This window comes from Babylonia areolata, chromosome 3 (genome assembly GCF_041734735.1).
Source record: "Babylonia areolata isolate BAREFJ2019XMU chromosome 3, ASM4173473v1, whole genome shotgun sequence".
Taxonomy (NCBI): domain Eukaryota; kingdom Metazoa; phylum Mollusca; class Gastropoda; order Neogastropoda; family Buccinidae; genus Babylonia; species Babylonia areolata.
The window spans coordinates 24,043,976-24,064,201 of record NC_134878.1 but is presented as its reverse complement, the minus strand read 5'-3'; the positions used below and the strand labels follow the sequence as shown (position 1 = coordinate 24,064,201).

The following is a 20,226-nucleotide window of genomic DNA, read 5'->3' as shown; positions in this document are numbered from 1 at the left end:
CCAAGATCAGATGTTAAAGGGGAGATAACAACATGGCATACTGCAACAACCAGGAAAAGCTTGTAGGTTCAAAAGAGAGTCTTGTGTTTCTGTTATATAATTCATGCATTTGATTAAGTTGTTGTCACAATTGACAGGTGCAATAGCCGAGTGGTTAACTCTCTCCATACGAACGGCGAAAGAGACGACGTTAACAGCGTTTCACCCCAATTACCTACATCAAAATATTGCAAGCGGAAGGCTCTTATAATGAAGAGGTGAATGCTGACAAAAAATACCACAATTCTGACGACAGAAGCTAAAGGCTGTGTCATTGAGACACCCACTGGACATCCGAGGGGTCTGTGTAAAGGAGAAGAGAGGGCTGGCCGTACTGAGTGAGTTAAAGTGTTAGACTTTCAATCTGAGGGTCCCGGGTTTGAATCTTGGTGATGGCGCCTGGTGGGTAAAGGGTGGAGATTTTTCTGATCTCCCAGGTCAACATACGTGCAGACCTGCTTGTGCCTGAACCCCCCTCGTGTGTATACGCAAGCAGAGGATCAAATACGCACTTTAAAGATCCCGTAATCCATGTCAGCGTTCAGTGGGTTATGGAAACAAGAACATACCCAGCATGCACACCCCGAAAGCGGAGTATGGCTGCCTACATGGCGGGGTAAAAACTGTCAGACATGTAAAAGCCCACTTATGTACATTCGATTCAATGTGGGAGTTGCAGCCCATGAACACAAAAGAAGAAGAAGTTATCGCAAGTGATGCTTGAAGGCCTTGCCTCGCTTGTTGTCTTCTTCTTGTTTTCGGAGATCCAAAATGTTATGATTTCATCATATTTTTTATGCTCAATTGCAGTTTGTTTTTATGTCAAACCAACGTTAAATTTGTTACGACAAGTTCATTTTCAACAACATAGCATAGTCACATGCTTTCCTGTTATAACATTAACCAGACGCTCTAGACCTATTGATCATGAGGTCAGGGTAGTCACTACTAACCTTGGTCTCCCGTGATGATGCTCAGCTAATCACTAATTACATTGAAACAGCATTGAGAGAACATAGCTGGATCAAGTTGCCTCTCAGACAAACAGCATCTGTGCTGCTGAATTATGCTATGGAGTGTTTGTATGTCTTGTAGATAAAATGTACATTTGCCTGTGTGGCTTGGAGTCTGAGTGTTCCTACGAAATTGAAAATGTTTCTATCAAATTTCCTGATTGTTCCTACAAACACTTGACAGGGGTTGGCATCTCTGTGTTTTTTTTCTGTCTTTGTTTTGTTTTTCTACATGAGTATTGTGTTGGCAGACATGGAGACGAGCATCATGCACAAGCTGCAAAACACCATTGTGGAGCTGTCTCCTGCACTGCTGGACGTCATGGAACACGCTGCAGAGCTGGACTGGTGGGTCATCACACTTTTCTACCCACCCTCACACTCACCGCTCCACAGCCTGTGTGTGCCATGCCTTAGTTTGATCCCCAGGGCACCTGGTGGGTCACCACACTTTTCTGTCCACCGTCACTCTGACTGCTCCACAGCCTGTGTGTGCCATGCCTTAGTTTGATCCCCACTGTACCTGGTGGGTCACACACTTTTCTGTCCACTGTCACTCTGACTGCTCCACAGCCTGTATGTGTGATGCCTTAGTTCCATCCCCGGGGCACCTAGTGGGTTAAGGGCGGAGATTTTTGCGACCTCCCAGATTAACGTTTGTGCAGACCTGCTAGTGCCTGAACCCCCTTTGGGTTTATATGCATGCAGAAGATCAAATATGCACTTGTTAAAGATCTTGTAATCTATGTCAGCTTTAGGTAGGGTATGGAAACAAGAACCAAACCCAGCATTCACACCCCTGAAAACGAAGTATGCCTGTCTACATGGCGGGGAAATAAACAAAATGGTCATACATGAAAAATGTTACATGTCAGTGTGAGTTAGTGAGTGTGTGTGTGTGTGTGTGAGTGTGTGTATGTGTGTGTGAGTGTGTGTGTGTGTATGTGTGTGTGTGACTGAAACCTGACAGAATGACACAGGAAATGAATGGTGAACGCCCAAAAGCTCTACCCAGGTAGTCAGCTTGTGCAAATGGCTCTGTGTTTTTAAAGAGCTTAGAGCTAGGTTTCTGACAGAGGATAGGCTCTATTTAAGTATCCATATCATATTACTGATGTTTCCAAAAAAATGGCCTGACTGTTACAGTTTCCTAGCTATTCAGTATATATGCAGCACACTGATTATTTGCCTGAATGACTTGACCAGACTGTTACAGTGTTTCAGTTTCCTAGCTATTCGGCATATCTGCAATGCACTGAATATTTCTACCTGTCCATTATTTTTAGTTTTTACCAGCTTTCTTTCTATCCTTTTTTTCTGTCATTGAAGGAAAATGAATCTTTTATCTTGGTGAAATGATACAGCTTTGACTTGAGTAATATCTTTTCTTCTCATCTTTGTTGGGTTTTTTTCATGAAGGGAATGTTTTCCTTTTTTCTTTTTTTCTTTTTTTACATGCAAGGTGAATTTATCAGTTTGGGTTATTTGCCCAAATAAGGTGATGAAATTGTACAGCTTTTAAAGAAAATGTTTTTAGCACAGGGAGAATTATGATGATGATATTTCCAAGACTACTGCTAAACAGATGTTCAGGAGTGCCTGTGTGCGAATGAAAATGTATGCCTGTGTAAGCATTTGCATATGTATGAATGAACATGCTGTAAAAGTACACGTATGGTGTGTTGCAGTTTGGTGTCCCTGGCATCATGTGCACTAGAGTTTGGCTACGTGTGTCCACAGCTGTCTGAAGACAGCCTCATTGACGTCAAGAAGGGCAGGTGGGGACAACCTTAACTCATTCTACTCCAGGTACGAGTTAACTCGTATCATAATTACTTCCCCAGTAGACCAGGTACGAGTATTCTTGTACCAACACGCTATTCAAATTTCATTTCATTCTTGTTTGGTACAGTTGGCATTCTAACCTGATCCATTTACGGATTCTGGTAGCATGAAAACAAAGCTTTGTTCGACCAATTAAGTCAACAATTCTCCATTGATTTTCACTGTGTTAGTGAACAACCCTGTTTTTCTTGCAGTGGTGTCATGTAGTGCTGGTCCAGTGGAGTTGAAGCAGGCAGGTAGCTGTGGTGTAGAACGAGTTAATGCTGACTTAACAGGATTTCATTCTGTTCTGGTTGGTTACTGGGTTCTGTGGGAAGGGGGATAGGGCTTCTTTGTGCTGATTTGATTGTTTTTTTGTGGAAAGGGTATCCTTTGTCCCGATAGATGGTAGGTGTAATTGATATGTGTTTTGATTTGTTTTGTTTTTTCATAGAAAGAATGGTTCAGAAGTCTGGAAGCAGTGTTAGGCACTGTTTGGTACACTTGTTACAAGTGAATGTGAGAGTTGCAGCCCACGAACAAAGGCTTGAGAAGCCAACACAAGCATGTTATTATGCCATAATGCCAGACTCATATAGCATAGCACACACAGCTTTTGATCGAAGGAGACAGCTGAAAATTTAAAAATCCCAGTGATATTTTGTGGGATTGGAACCCTTGACCTCCCAGTGGGCACTCCATGATACTAACAGATGGCCGTTGCTTGTGTGTTGTTCAGTCAAGCATGTGTAGTTTTTTTATCATCATGATGATCATCATCATTATTTTTGTGGTGCTGTTGTGTGTGCAGTCATCCTGATATTATTAGTTGCACTGTGTTGAAAGATATTGTTGAACAAAGGATGAAGCATTAGTCAGTTCATCATTTATCATCATCGTCGTTGTTGTCTTCATCATCATCATCATCATCACCATCATTGTCATCATTGCCATCATCATCACTGTCATCATTGTCATTGTCATCATCATCATCCCCGTCATCATTGTTGTCATCTTTGTCGTCATCTTCATCATTGTCATCATCATTACTGTCATCATCATCCAGAGATGCCATTTGTTATGATTTCACCGTATTTTGTTACGCTCGATCGCAGTTTGTTGCAATGTTATGCCCGCGTCAAAATTGTTCCGACGAGTTCATTTTTGACAACATAGCAATGCTTTCCTGCTGTAACATTACCTAGACACTCTAGACTTATCTATCTCGAGGGCAGGGCAGTCACTACTAACCTGGGTCTCATGTGATGATGCTCAGTGTGCATATTTACATTGAAACAGCATTGAGTGGACCAGTCAGCTTAATCGTTTGCCCGAACAAGAGAGAATGTGACTGAATCAAGTTGCGTCTCGGTCAAACAGCACCTGTGCCTGGTGGATTGCTGATTCGGCTCAGAGTCTGAATGTTCCTACCAAATTCAGAATGTTCCTACCTCATAATGTTCCTACCAAATTCAGAATGTTCCTAATGTTCCTACCAAATTCAAAATGTTCGTGCCAAATTCAGAATGTTCCTACCAAATTCAAAATGTTCCTACCAAATTCAGAATGTTCCTACCAAATTCAAAATGTACCTGCCAAATTCAAAATGTTCCTGCCAAATTTCCTGATTGTTCCTACAAACACTTGACAGGGGTTGGCATCTCTGGAAGGTGGCAGAATGGTTAAGACACTCAGCTCCCAATACAGATAGTTTGTGAGGGTGTGGGTTCGAATCTCGCTCTCACCCTTTCTAACAAGATTGACTGGAAAATCAAACTGAGTGTCTAGTCCTTCGGATGAGATGATAAACTGAGGTCCCATGTGCAGCACACACTTGGCACACTGAAAAAGAACCCATGGCAATGAAAGCGTTGTCCTCTGGCAAAATTGTTAAAAAATAAAAATCCACTGTGATAGGTACACAAATATATAAGCATGCACTCAAGGCCTGACAAGCGCATTGGGTTATTCTGCTGTCAGGTATCTGCCCAGCAGATGTGGTGTAAGGTATATGGAATTGTCTGAACGCAGCGATGCCTCCTTGAGAAACTGAGACTGAAACTGGCATTTTCTGATCATCCAAGGTGTGTTGGCGCACTGTGTGCAGACACCCCCTGCAGGAGCTGTGCTGCAGTCCTTTCATTGCCAATGACATCCAGTCTGGGAATGCTCATGGCAAGGTCAAGGTTCTTACAGGTCCCAACGCCTGTGGCAAGAGTGTCTACCTGAAACAGGTCTTTCAGCATGTAGTCACTCAGAATTCTTCTTCTTCTTCTTCATTTGTAGGTGGCGATGGGCACAATAGCCGAGTGGCTAAAGCATTGGGCTTTCAATCTGAGGATCCCGGGTTCAGATCTCAGTTACTGCGCCTGGTGGGTAAAGGGTGGAGATTTTTCTGATCTCCAGGTTCAACATATGTGCAGACCTGCTTGTACCTGAACCCCCTTCGTGTGTATATGCAAGCAGAAGATCCTGTAATCCATGTCAGCGTTTGGTGGGTTATGGAAATGGGAGCATGCCCAGCATGCACACCTCTGAAGATGGAGTGTGGCTGCCTACAAGGTGGGGGTAAAAATGTTCACACACATAAAAGCCCACTCTTGTACATACAAGTAAACAGGGCAGTTGCAGCCTATGAATGAAAAAGAAGTAGGCAGCAACTTCCATACTCACTCGTATAAATGAGTGGACCTTTACACATGTTACTGTTTTTACCCTGCCATGTAGACAACAATGATCTGTTTTGGGGGATGTGCATGCTGAGTATGTTCTTGTTTCAATAACTCACCAAATGCTAACATGGAATACAGGGTCTTTGATTTGCATGTTTGATCTCCTGCATGCATAAACACACAAAGGCAGTCCAGGCATTAGCAGGTCTGCACATCTATTGGTCAGGGAGAAAATCTCCACTCTTGACACACCAGGTCCATGACCATGATTTGAATCAAGGACCCTTGGATTAAAAAAATCTGTTACTTTATGTGTCTTTTGTTTTTCTATGTTCAGTTTGAAGTTGTCACTAAAAATCTGTTACCTTATCTGTCTTTTGTTTCTCCACATTAAGTTTGAAGTTTTCACTCAGAATTCTTTCAACACTTAGAGTGTACCCATTGTTTTTTTGATTGAATTAACTAGTCATTTTGCGTTTCATTTCAAAGAGTTTTATTGCATGCTGGAGAATAAAATCTGCAGTGTATCTGTTTACATTGTGATTGAATTAATCAGTCATTTTGCGTTTCATTTCAAAGAGTATTATTGCATGCTGAAGAAAAATAATCAGCAGTGACTGGTCAGAATCAAACCAGTCATAGTGCTTGTCACCTTTCAGGTGGCGGTCATTGTGTACATGGCTCACATCGGCAGCTTTGTGCCGGCGGAGAGCGCGGTGATTGGTCAGATTGACCACATCTTCTCCCGCGTCAAGTCCCTGGAGAGTGTGTCCATCGGCCTGTCCACCTTCATGCTGGACATCAACCAGGTATCAGAATCAGAATTTTTGTCAGAATTTTTTATTCAGCAAGCCCAAAGCCCCACATTAAGGGGTTGTGAACTTAACAATAAGTACACCATATTTTGCAACAAAAAAGAAATCGCAAATAAAGTACATGCAGATCTTTATCTCCAATGTGTGCACACACACACTCACGTTATGAGGAAACTGCAAAAAATGACACACACACACACACACACACACACACACACACACACAGACAGTATATTAAAACACACATACAGGCAAGTATGCCCATAAATGTATGCACTTGTATTCATAAATATATACACAAACAAATGCTCACAACCATACATAAACATGCACACATAATCATACATATATGTATTCAGGATACAGCAATTTATCTTAATTTATATCCTTTTCTATATGCAAATAGCAAGATTGTGAATTGTGTGTACATCAACCAGGTAACAATGGAGAGAGAGAAGGTGAAATGTTAAAGGTTCCATAGCCTTTTACGGCCATCGGGGCAGCGAATTCATGTTCACATATCTAGGCCTCAGTATTAGAAGTTGGGGGCCCAGTCCTCTCCTCATGTTGTTTTAATCTTCCCTGACTGAAGTCAGGTACCCATTCACACCTGGGTGAGGTGAGGAATATTAGAATACAGTGCCTTTCCGAATGACACAACACCAACTGGAAACAGGGTCTCGAACTCTGATTAGTGGTGAACACAAGGTCAGAAGTCCAGATACTGATTATGCCACGGCGTCTCTGCAGCTGATGGAGAGAGAGGAACGCTAAAGACAGAGGGATGCAGAAAAGGATGTTTGAGGTTTTTTTGTTCTTCTTATTCTGTTTTCTTGAGATGCAACTTACATGTTCACTTGTATGTTATATTAGTGGGCTTTAATGTGAATGATCATCTTACCCTGCTTTGTATGCATCCATACTCCATTTTCGGGGATGTAGGTACTGGATATGTTCTTGTTTCCACTGCCTACCATCATGATATAGTGTATCTCACACACACACACACCCACACACACTTTGCCAGCAATGTTTGAAAAAATATTTGTCCTGTCTTTTTTCACTCTTTTTGTTTTCCAGATGGCCGATGCCTTGAACAATGCCACAGAAAAGTCCCTGGTGGTTGTGGATGAGTTTGGAAAAGGCACAGAGACGGTGAGCTTTCTACCAGACACATATAATTGTATGTTACACTTTCTCTCAACAGACAGATCAAATGCGCTCCTTAAAGATCCGATAATCTATGTCAACCTTTGGTGTTAAGGAAGCAAGAACATTCCCAGCATGCACACTGCTGAAAACCGAGTATTACGGCCTACATGGTCGGGTAAAAATAATGATGCACTGAAAGTCTACTTGTACATGTATATATGGTCGGGTAAAAATAATAATGCACTGAAAGTCTACTCGTACATGTATATATAATATAAGTGAATGTGGGACTTGCAGTCCATGAAAGCAGAGAAAGAAGTATGATATGGATTTTGGACATGTTTACTTATAAAGCGCCTATCCTCGTTCAGAGACAAAGCTCTAAGCACTTTACAAGCCTAGAGTCATTTGCACAACAGGCTCCTACCTGGGTAGAACTGGTTGACAGCTGGTATTGGATGGTCATCATTTTTTTCCTGTGTCATTCAATCAGGTTTCAGTCATGCACACACACACTCACACAGACAAATAACATTTTAGGTATACAAAGGTTTCATTTTACCCCACTATGCAGGTAGTCATAGCCATACTCTGTTTTCAGGGGTGTGCATGCAAGGTATGTTCTTGTTTCCATAACCCACTAAACACTGACATGGATTACAGGATGTTTAATGTGCATATTTTATCTTCTGCATGCGTATATACATGAAGGGAGTTCAGGCACTAGCAGGTCTACACATAAGTTGACCTGAGAGATCGGAAAAATCTTCACCCTTTACCCACCAGCTGCCCTGACCAGGATTTAAACCCAGTCCCTCAGATAAACAAATGCAAATAAAAACATGAACAAATGCACACACACACACACACAAATGCATGTATGCGTGCACACACACACACAAACACACACACAAAATAAAAACACACTAACACACACACAAAAGAAATACTTACACAAAAAATTCACACACACACACACACACACATACAGACGCTAGCAGGTCTGCACATAACATGGGAGATTGGAAAAATCTCCACGCTCCACCCACCATGTGTGACGGGGGATAGAACTCAGGAAACTTGGGCAAGAATCCAGCACTCTGACCATTTGACCACCACAACGGGTGAGAGGGAGAAAAGACATCAGAGGAAACTAACATCGTTATGTTTGGAACAGGTGGATGGGCTGTCGTTGCTGAGTGCCTCTCTGCGGTACTGGTTGAAGAAAGGGGAGAGAAGTCCCCATGTGTTTGTGTCCACTCACTTTCATGAACTGGTAACACAGCCCCTGCTGCCCTCCTCCCGCCTCCTCCACTTCATGGTACACCTGTGTGTGTTTGTGTATGTGTGTGTGTGTGAAATTTTTTGTTTGTGTGAGTGTTTTTTGTGTGTATATGTGTGTATGTTTTTATTTTGTTTTTGTGTGCATGCCTGTGCATGTGTGAGTATGCACACATATATGTGTTTGTGTGTGTGTATGTGTGAGTGAGCATGTGCACACATATATGTGTTTGTGTGCATGTGTGTGTATGTGTGAGTGAGCGTGTGCGTACATGCATGTGTTTATGTGTGTGTGTGTGTGCTTGTTTGTGTGTGTGTCTGTCTGTGTGCCTGTGTGCACATGTGAAATGCATGCTGATCACTCCTGTGCCTATGCCTGTCAGCTCTGTTAGCCTGGACACGGTGTCAGTTTTATCAGTTTCAGTTTCTCAAGGAGGCGTCACTGTGTTCAGACACATCCATATACACTACACATCTGCTGGGCAGATGCCTGACAGCAGCACAACCCAACACAATAGGCCTTGCATTGTCTACCTATCAAAGTGGATTTCTTCAACATAATTTTGCCAGAGGCATCACTGTGTTCAGGCACATCCATATATGTTACACCACATCTGCTGGGCAGATGCCTGACAGCAGCATAACCCAATGCTTTAGTCAGGACTTGTGTTGTCTACCTATCAAAGTGGATTTCTTCAACATAATTTTGCTACAGGACAACACTTTCATTGCCATGGGTTATTTTTTCAATGTACCAAGTGCCTGCTGCAGACAGGGCCTCATGCGTATGACTAGATGCTCAGTCTGATTCCCAGTCAAACTTGCGAAAAAGGGCAAGAGGAGAATCAAACCCATGCTGTGCTGGCAGATAAGCATCTTAACCATTCTGTCACCTTCCTCCTCATCAGCCATGGAGGAATAAACAGTCGACATAGTGGAGCCCTGTAGTCAACAACTCAGACAGGAATTAATGGATATAGTGGAACACTGTAGTCACAAACCCAGACAGGAATTAAGGCCTGATGTTCTCCACTCTACCCAGGTGTTCAAAACACCATGACTTTGTCACTTTCACAGCGAACATTTTTTGGTAACACAAATCAGCAACAACATTTGTAGAGTTTTGCCTACAGCCAAATGCCATCCTTATTCCTGTCAGTGTAGTCTTTCAGATGAGACAATAAACTAAGACCCGGTGTACGGCATGCAGCTTGCACATGTGAAAGAACACACACCAACAAAAGGGTTGTCCGTTTTGAAATTCTGTAGAAAAAACATCTGCTTTGATTAACAAACTTATCTGCAGAAAGAAAAAAGAAAAAAAAAAAGATATGGGTGGTGCCACACACAATGTTAACATGCTCTCCCCAGGGAGAGCAGCCCAAATATCCTCTTTGATGGTAAAACAAATGCACCTGCAGACACAAAAAAGGTGGTACTGCACAGTTCCAACATGCTCTCACCAAGGAGAGCACCTCACCAAGGAGAGCACTCCACATTTCACACAGAGAAACCTGTTGTGACAAAAAATAGTGCAGTGCAGTGCAGTACATTATGATACAATTCAGTGATGCAATTCAATTCAATAAAATACATTGCAGTACAATACAGTGCAATACAAAATAAAAATTAAAAAAGAAAAATGTGAAAAGCAAAAAACAAAGAGTCTTTCAGGGATGCTGAGACTGCTTGCAGTATTTCTAAGCTTTTAAGCATACTCTGATTTCCCTTGAGAAAAAAAAAGTCAACAACACAACACTATACAATGCAATGCAGTGCAACCCAATCCAATCCAATCCAGTCCAATACAATCCAATCCAATCCAATACAATCCATGTAGTTCCACAACAGAAACTCATCCGTGACAAAAGGATAAAAATGGATACTGTGTTTCCTCACAGACAATGGAGACTCTGCAGGAAGAGGGGGAGTTGGTGTTCCTGTACCACCTGACGGAGGGACACACCAGCTCCAGTTACGCTGCCCACACGGCTCTGCAGGCAGGACTGTCCCCTGACCTCGTGCACCGAGGGCGGCAGGTGTGTGTGGGCATGCTTCACCCTTTTCTCCTTCTTTTGTGTTTATGGGAAGCAACTCTCCAGTTCACTTATTTGTATGAGTGGGCTTTAATGTGCATGACTGTTTTTACCCCGCCATCTCTACAGCCTTACTTTTTTGGTGGTGTGCATGCTGAGTGTGTTCTTGTTGTTGTTTTTTATAACCCACTGAATGCTGAAAGGGATTATGGGATTGGGATCTTTAACCAATGGAGATTCAGGCACTGGCAGGTCTGCATGTCTGTTGACCAGGGAGATTGGGAAAAAAATCTCTTCCGTCAGCCCATCAGGCATCGTGACTGGAATTGAAAACCAGAACCCTTGGATCAAAAGTCCAGCACTGTAACCGCACTGTTATTACATCTATCCCTTCAACCGATCATAGTGGATGTCAGTTATAAACTGTCAAACCCTATTGTCCATCACACTGTGTAGTGTTTTGAGTCTTGAGACCAGGCTCTGGAAGCTTCTGTTCTGTCTAACCATTTCCTTGCATGAATTTCCCACCCACCCCCTTGTTATTGTAAAGAATGCAGTTCTTTTTAACCAACAAAACAAGGCAAGGGATAAGTCTTTGCAGGTTTTCTGTGCATTTTTGTTGGTTTATAAATATGTTTTGGTCATTCCATTACTTAGAAATTTGTGCTTATTGTTGCAGTTGAGTAACAAGCATCAGAAAATGCCACGTACAATATACTCCAGGGTTTTGTTAACTTTTGCACTCAAGTTATTTTGGAATTATCATGAGAAATACTTCAGTGATATGGATGCCTGATGCTGTACATGTGAGCATACAGATGTTTAAGTGCAAGCATGTATGTACATAAATATTTGTGTGTTGCAGGTGTCCAGCTTACTGTCAGAGTACAAACCAGTTCCCCCAGTGGACGACGGCAACACAGACACTCAGTTCAAGCGGTCAGTATGTGTTTTCTTCCAGAATCAGGTATAGATTGTGGATAAGTGTCACTTTCTTGAATATCATTCTGTCAAATTTCATCATCAGTTTGGCATCAGTGTGATCTTGTTACACATGTTGATTTTTGTTCTGACGTGCAAGATCGTGAAAACATTTAACTTTGTCACATTTCTTTTTTTCCCCCTTTTGTTAATATTTTGATGTGTATTGATATTCAGAGCAATATTTCTCTTTCTTCTTATCATACTAAAATTTTGATAATTTTTTGTCAGGATTTTGATGTACCAGTACTTTGATTTGTTCTTTGGTTTAAGATATTTTCAGTATAAAGTGAAGGAAGAAAGCGAAGGGAAAACAACTACTTGGCTGGTGGGGGAAATCCCTAGTTGCGCCTGCGAGTGATTAAAATTGTGCGTGTGCTAGAGTATATGTGTGTGAGTGGACATGTGAATGTGTGCTGATTTTCCAATGTCAGAAAATGTTCACTATTTACAAAGTCTGGTTATATCAGTGATTTTAGTCAATGAAAATAACTGGGTGAATGGAGGGAGGTAACCTACTTCCGGGAGGTTATCAGCTGGAACTACATTCCTTTTCTCTACATAAGCGGGTAGTAGTTTGCACTGGACATGAATCAGACCCCTGCCGGAGTTTGCATTAGTGGGTCATGGTAAGTATGTTAGATTAACGTAATTTTAGGAGAAAAATTTCCTTTAAAAAAACAATAAAATGTTGGGCATGACCTTAATTTTCTGTGCTGTCAGGTATGAGAAGATTGTGGACAAGTTCCTTCAGCTGGACCTGGAGAGTGGCGATGTGAAGAATTTCCTGCAGCACTTTGTGCTGCCAGTCAGCAAGGGCCAGGCTGTGCAGTGATCCTGTGTCGTGTCATGTGTGACACAGTCAGTCAGCAGTGATCCTATGTGTTTAATGTGTGACACTGACAGTCAGCAGTGATCCTATGTGTCATGTCATGTGTGACACTGACAGTAGTGATCCTATGTGTTGTGCAATGTGTGAGTCAGTGTGTTGTAATGTGTTACAGCAGTGATCCTGTATCATATCATGTGTGACAGCAGTGATTCTGTGTGTAGTGTAATGTGTGACACTGACAGTCAGCAGTGATCCTATGTATCATGTAATGTGTGACAGCCAGCAGTGATCCTGTGTGTCGTGTAATGTGTGACAGTCGGCAGTGATTTATGTGTCGTGTAATGTCTGACAGTCAGCAGTGATCCTATGTGTTGTGTAATGTGTGACAGTCGGCAGTGATCCTGTGTGTCATGTCAGACACTGACAGTCAGCAGTGATTCTGTGTGTCCTGTTGTGTGTGATAGTCAGCAGTGATCCATTGTGTCATGTTATGTGTGACACTGACAATCAGCAGTAATCCTGTGTGTTGTATAATGTGTGAGAGTCAGCAGTGATCCTGTGTGTCATGTAATGTGTGACATGGACAGTCAGCAGTGATCCTGTGTCATGTAATGTGTGACAGTCAGCAGTGAACCTATTTGTGATGTAATGTGTGACACCGATAGTCAGCAGTGATCCTGTGTGTCATGTAATGTGTGACAGTCATCAGTGATCCTGTGTCATATAATGTGACAGCAGTGACCCTGTGTCATATAATGTAACAGTCAGCAGTGATCCTGTGTCATATAATGTGTGACAGTCAACAGTGATCCTGTGTCATGTAATGTGTGACAGTCAGCAGTGATCCTGTGTCATATAATGTGCCATCAGCAGTGATCCTGTGTGTCGTGTAATGTGTGACAGTCAGCAGTGATCCTGTGTGTCATGTAATTTGTGACAGTCAGCAGTGATCCTGTGTCATATAATGTGACAGTCATCCTGTGCCATATAATGTGTGACAGTCAACAGTGATCCTGTGTCATGACAGTCAGCAGTGATCCTGTGTCATATAATGTGACAGTCATCCTGTGTCATATAATGTGTGAAAGTCAGCAGTGATCCTGTGTCATGTAATGTGTGACAGTCAACAGTGAACCTATTTGTCATGTAATGTGTGACACCGATAGTCAGCAGTGATCCTGTTGTTGTTGTCTTCAGTTTAACGTCTTTCCACTTGAAGTGATATTAGACAGTGATCCTGTGTCATGTAATGTGTGACAGTCAACAGTGAACCTATTTGTCATGTAATGTGTGACACCGATAGTCAGCAGTGATCCTGTGTGTCATGTAATGTGTGACAGTCATCAGTGATCCTGTGTCATATAATGTGACAGCAGTGATCCTGTGTTACATAATGTAACAGTCAGCAGTGATCCTGTATGTCATGTAATGTGTGACAGTCATCAGTGATCCTGTGTCATATAATGTGACAGCAGTGATCCTGTGTCATATAATGTGACAGTCAGCAGTGATCCTGTGTGTCGTGTAATGTGTGACAGTCAGCAGTGATCCTGTGTGTCATGTAATTTGTGACAGTCAGCAGTGATCCTGTGTCATATAATGTGACAGTCATCCTGTGCCATATAATGTGTGACAGTCAACAGTGATCCTGTGTCATGACAGTCAGCAGTGATCCTGTGTCATATAATGTGACAGCAGTGATCCTGTGTCATATAATGTAACAGTCAGCAGTGATCCTGTGTCATATAATGTGTGACAGTCAACAGTGATCCTGTGTCATGTAATGTGTGACAGTCAGCAGTGATCCTGTGTCATATAATGTGACAGTCAGCAGTGATCCTGTGTGTCGTGTAATGTGTGACAGTCAGCAGTGATCCTGTGTGTCATGTAATTTGTGACAGTCAGCAGTGATCCTGTGTCATATAATGTGACAGTCATCCTGTGCCATATAATGTGTGACAGTCAACAGTGATCCTGTGTCATGACAGTCAGCAGTGCTCCTGTGTCATATAATGTGACAGTCATCCTGTGTCATATAATGTGTGACAGTCAACAGTGATCCTGTGTCATGTAATGTGTGACAGTCAGCAGTGATCCTGTGTCATATAATGTGACAGTCAGCAGTGATCCTGTGTGTCGTGTAATGTGTGACAGCAGTGATCCTGTGTCTATATAATGTGACAGTCAGCAGTGATCCTGTGTCATGTAATGTGTGACAGTCAGCAGTGATCCTGTGTCATGTAGTGTGTTACAGTCAGCAGTGATCCTGTGTCATGTAATGTGTGACAGTCAGCAGTGATCCAGTGTGTCATGTAATGTGTGACAGTCAGCAGTGATCCAGTGTGTCATATAATGTGACAGCAGTGATCCTGTGTGTCGTGTAATGTGTGACAGTCAGCAATGATCCTGTGTGTCATGTAATGTGACACTGACAGTCAGCAGTAATCCTATGTGTCATGTTATGTGTGACAGTCAGCAGTAATCCTATGCAAAAAAAAAGCAAACCATAGGCCTAGTTTGCATCAGTTTGACATGGTACAGTATATGACACCAAACCTATGTGTTAAGTAAACTGTAATGTGTGATAATCAATGTGTATTGTGTGACAGTCAGCAAGGGCCAGGCTGTGCAGTGACTACATGTGTCATGTAATGTATCACAAGGCTGCTGACAACATTAGTTGTAAATAACTTTGTTATTGTTCAGTGGGTTCAGTAGGGATTGGGATGTGAGAATTAGGTTTGCTTTTTTTGTTGTTGCTTTGTATTTTTAACGTATTCTGGCATTCTTTGCAGCTTTTGTCTAGTGTCTAGATTACCTTCGGTGGCTGAGCTATAAAAGAAAAGTCGTGCTCACTGCTTTATCTTTGCTGTTGTCAGAGTTTTTGTTGTTGTTATTGTTCCGGTTTATGTTGCTATTTTTCAGTGGTATGGCTCAATGATTTATTGTTGATTGTTTAGGTGGGGTTTTTTTAGCAGTCCACTGGTGCGTGCACATGCTTGGTGTGTGTGTGTGTGTGTGTGTTAGTATTTGTGTGCTCATAAATTTCTTTTAAAAAAGGAACACATTATGGATGGTAAGACATGATAAATTGAACATCACGACTTTGCCTTTTGTGTGTGCATTGTTAGAAATATATGTGGGTATGACATTTGACTCAACTTGTCAAACTCATGTTTTAAAAACTGGAGGCTAATAATGTACACATGGAGCAAATGAACAAATATAATTAGTAATTTCAGGGTTTTTTCTGTTTGCTTCTGTTCAAACATTTAAGACAGGGGGAACAGTCTTTTTTTCAATGTTAAAAAAACAAAAAAACCTCCAAAAAAACATGAACAACCTTGATGAGAGAAGAATATTATGTTATTGTTTTTACACACACACACACACATACTATAATTATAAGCATCATACTTCAGCACATCAACACAAAGACTGTTCTCCCAATTTAGTATTCTGTCATTGTTTTTCAGTCATAAATCAAATGTTCATGGTTTTTGGCTTTGTCATTGTTTTTATTCATTTCTTGTGTTTCTGAAATCATAAATTAAAAAACAAAACCAAAAATGAATGCCATCAATGTTGGACACTGTCATCACATGTGTTTTCTGTTCGTACATTACATTTATTGTTTTCGGCTTTGTCATTGTTTTTATTCATTTCTTGTGTGAGTGTTTCTGAAATCATAAATTAAAAAACAAAACAAACAAGAGAGGCAAGGCCTTCAAGACTCACTTGTGATACACTTAAAAAAAAAAAAATCTAATCGTTACAATGTGTTCTGTATTTGTTATCATAAAGCTTCGCATTTAAAAAAAAAAAAAAAGTCCTAACCACATTCGAACCCTGCGTGTTCGGGTGAGAAGAAACTGCCTTATCCATTACACTATCGTGGCTCCTGATGTTCTAAAATTTAACATTTGAACATACTTTTTTAAAGGCGATAAATCAATTGCGTTATTCGCAGTGAGAATGCTGTTTAAATCATATTATTCTGGTGTATCTTGGGCATTCAAAAAATCTTTAAGGGCAATAAAAAATTCTTTTTAATGGCTATCGCCGCAATCACACTGCAACATTTAGCCGTTTTCTCTAGATCTAGATAGCTGTACAAGTTTAGTTACACCTGCCGGGAATGTAGTACAACATGGTCGATTCAATTTCTCTTTTATGTTCATTCTAGTTGTATAGTTTTAAAGTTGATATGAACATTTAGTATTTTGTTAAACTAATAACATGTAGAGCCAAGTACAAGTACTTCTAAACGTCGTAAGAATTGAAAAGGACTTCATTTTGAGAAAAGTCAAGACTGGAAATTTTTCATTTCATCGTGATCAGTTCAAGGGTATTAACTTGCATGGTTTACAGTTTTTAACTGTGAATTCTGACAGATTCTGTGGATATTTTTATGGCAGTTTAGGGCATAATCCAGTAAGTGATGAGGCGTTCACAAATCTTTCTCTGAATAAACATTTAACGGTCTCCTTCTCCAACTTTCCATCACATGTTATCGTGTATTGTCATTGAATATAGGATTGAACGGGCAGGTCAACAACTTGAAACAAAATGGCGTCGTTCGTGTTCGCGAAGAATATGAGCACGCGCTTTGAATGTGTATAAATATGTGTACGCAACTGATTTTTGCCCGTGACCTTCAGGGCTCAGCCAACAGATCTGTAAAGTCCACTTGTTGATTTTAGTATTTTCCGAAAAAGACCACTTGGGCGAATGAACATAGTGAAAGCCCTGTATACTGAGAGTAAAACACACAAGCTTTTTATGTATTGAGTATAATTTCAAAATGTAATGTTTAAGGTGAGAAAGATCAGTTTAAAGCAAATTAAGTCCCCTAGCATTAATTACAGAGTAATTTCCCTTTTATACTATCTGCACCAAAATGTTTGCAAAATAAATAAAACTTCTGTGCTTAGCAAAAGAAGTTCCTGTTTGAACAAAAAATGATAATAATGACTGCTCTTGTTGTTGTGTCAGAATATCAGATCAAAGTGCCAAGTTTAGAGAATACAAAAAATATAAATATGACAGTAAATGCAGTTTGCATATAATTAGGCTTCATTTTTTATATTTTTGTGCCCATCCCAGAGGTGCAATATTGTTTTAAACAAGAAGACTGGAAAGAACTGAATTTTTCCTATTTTTATGCCTAATTTGGTGTCAGCTGACAAAGTATTTGCAAAGAAAATGTCAGTGTTAAAGTTTACCACAGACACACACACACACACACAGACAACCGAACACCGGGTTAAAACATAGACTCACTTTGTTTACACAAGTGAGTCAAAAATGAATGCCATCAATGTGGGACACTGTCATCACATGTGTTTTCTGTTCGTACATTACAACAGTTTGAAAATTTTGCACTGATTTCAGTGTCCTTGAACCAGTGGTTTAAGAATTTACGGTCCCACCTAAAAGGACTAATCTGTATGACTGTGACTTAATCAAACACCACAAAGTCAAATAAAGGGTCTTAGTCATTTGTTGCTTTGTTTCTTTTTCATAAAATGTTAAACATTTGCATTTACTTTTTTTTTCTTTTTCTTTTTTTTTTTTTTTTTTTTGAAGCAACAAAATTAAAATCCTGTCATTGTGTCAACTTTAAGTCCTGCAAAGATCAAAAGAGAAGGATGACTTTTTTTCTTCTCACAGTTTTTTTTTGTTTTTCTAGTTCTGGAAACTTGTGAAAAAGGGGGTGAAAATAACATGACCAAGCAGCCCTCATCAGGCAAGCAGCCCTCATCTTTTCAGTTTTGATACAGACATGTTATCAAGTTCAAGATGTTTTCTCAGATTACTGTGTCAGACTTTGACCATGGTTCATTCAGGTAAACTGGTAGTGGTAAGATTAACAGCAAACTCCATGTCTTTTATTGAGAGCTTGAAGGTCATTTGTACAAATATTTTCTTAGAGTTTTCAGCATTTTTGAAGTTATGTACTCTTGGAAAACATTTATGTGTCTTGAACATTTTTCTGGTAACTTTTCCAAACTAAACTGTGAATAAGAATTTCATTAAATATTGATTCATTGCACTGCTTGTCGAACTCTGTTGTTTTTGTTTTGCAAGTTTTCTGTCTTTCACACATTGTATAGATGCATTATCATGCAGTAATGCAACTCAGTGACAGACACACACACACACACACACTTATCTAATGACAGAACAATGGTCCATCCTCTTTAGTTCATGGTTTGATAATCATTTAATGCATCAAGATACAAAGGATTATATTATAACCTCAACATTCATTTAAGTGATGCATATTCCGACACCCTTTCACTGCCTCCATTAAATGTAAACTTTATACTTACATCATTTTACATCTTTCTCTTTCAAAATATAGTAAACAAATAAATAACATGGAAAATATGATGTTCTTTTTTTTTTTTAAAGATCCACCCCCTCCCCCCAAAATTATTAATCAGCGGGCCTAAAGTATACTAATTAATATGGACTTGACACACACACAACACAGCTGCAAGAACATTGATCACTTCTATTGACCTGACCTGACCTGACACCTTCCCCAGCCTCTGACAACTACAATCAGCACTGACACATGTGGCTGTGACCTATGTCTGTGTCAGTTCACATACGTACACATAACAGAACACACACCTTGCTCGTTAAACCAGGACTGCAGTTCTTAATTACTGTATGATCGCTATGTAGGAGTCTAATCAGCTCTTCACAAATCAATGCCGTTGGTTTGCTCAGCAACATGCTGCTGGTTATTTTTCTGTGGAAGATGTTGTGTGAGGTGGATGTGACTCATAAATGCACAGCACACAAGGCGTACAGATGAAAACTGGGATGTGCAGAAAAATTGGACAACAGGTGTGAATACCACAAGTGTATTATGTATTGTATGGTGCATCCACCCAGCTGACTTCGCCTCAACTCTGGCCTTGATTGAATTCAACCTCAAGAAAACAGTCACAGTTTGTGCAAGAAATTGATACTTTACAAAACAGTGCAACTGAAAAATACTTAGGTTGTTATCCACATACAGCATGTATATTCAGTAGCTAGTGGAGATTTGTCAGGTTGGGAGTGTGTTACACTCCTTTGTGGTACCATGGCGAAGGGCCGAACACCTCGGAGTAAAGTGCATTTTCAGCCACAAATCAGAGCATCTGACCTGGTATGTAATAATGCATTGATACATTGATACATTGGTACTTTTTACTACTTAAGCTTTGTTTTTTTTAACAAGAGAAAGAAAGTATCCTGCATTGTCTCTGTATGAATTCATGAAAATTTCATTGAACACTAAATCAATGACTGAGCTTCTCAATGTTCTTTTTGTGTGTGTCTGTATGTGAACCAAATTTACTTTACAATAACACTAAATAACATGCGATGCTTTGCAAATCAAACAAATATCGGCATCATTTCCAAACCAACATTGCGCAAATTTCTTCAAAACGGAACAGAGTCTCTGTGGGCTTTTCGAAATACAGTAGACTGAGCAACACACTAGACGCCACATTCTTGGCATCAGAGATCTTTTCCCATCCCTCTTCCGGCCAGTCAGTGGCAGCCTCTGTGCGTGTG

The 20,226-nt window shown here is 40.5% G+C and overlaps 2 protein-coding genes across 2 annotated transcripts in view; both read left to right on the top strand.

Moving 5' to 3' along the window:
• Positions 1 to 12,667, top strand: part of LOC143280516 (mutS protein homolog 5-like) — a 35,660-nt gene extending 22,993 nt beyond the window's left edge. Inside the window, exons 18-26 of the mRNA XM_076585193.1 lie at positions 1,304 to 1,400; positions 2,741 to 2,830; positions 4,984 to 5,110; positions 6,208 to 6,357; positions 7,444 to 7,518; positions 8,693 to 8,836; positions 10,698 to 10,835; positions 11,698 to 11,771; positions 12,537 to 12,667. Of these exons, the coding sequence (XP_076441308.1) occupies positions 1,304 to 1,400; positions 2,741 to 2,830; positions 4,984 to 5,110; positions 6,208 to 6,357; positions 7,444 to 7,518; positions 8,693 to 8,836; positions 10,698 to 10,835; positions 11,698 to 11,771; positions 12,537 to 12,648 (1,007 nt within the window). The 3' untranslated portion in view covers positions 12,649 to 12,667. The remainder of the gene's footprint in view (positions 1 to 1,303; positions 1,401 to 2,740; positions 2,831 to 4,983; positions 5,111 to 6,207; positions 6,358 to 7,443; positions 7,519 to 8,692; positions 8,837 to 10,697; positions 10,836 to 11,697; positions 11,772 to 12,536) is intronic.
• A 6,198-nt stretch (positions 12,668 to 18,865) lies between these two features.
• Positions 18,866 to 20,226, top strand: part of LOC143279868 (hippocampus abundant transcript 1 protein-like) — a 43,216-nt gene continuing 41,855 nt past the window's right edge. Inside the window, exon 1 of the mRNA XM_076584148.1 lies at positions 18,866 to 19,813. Within this exon, the coding sequence (XP_076440263.1) occupies positions 19,748 to 19,813 (66 nt within the window). The 5' untranslated portion in view covers positions 18,866 to 19,747. The remainder of the gene's footprint in view (positions 19,814 to 20,226) is intronic.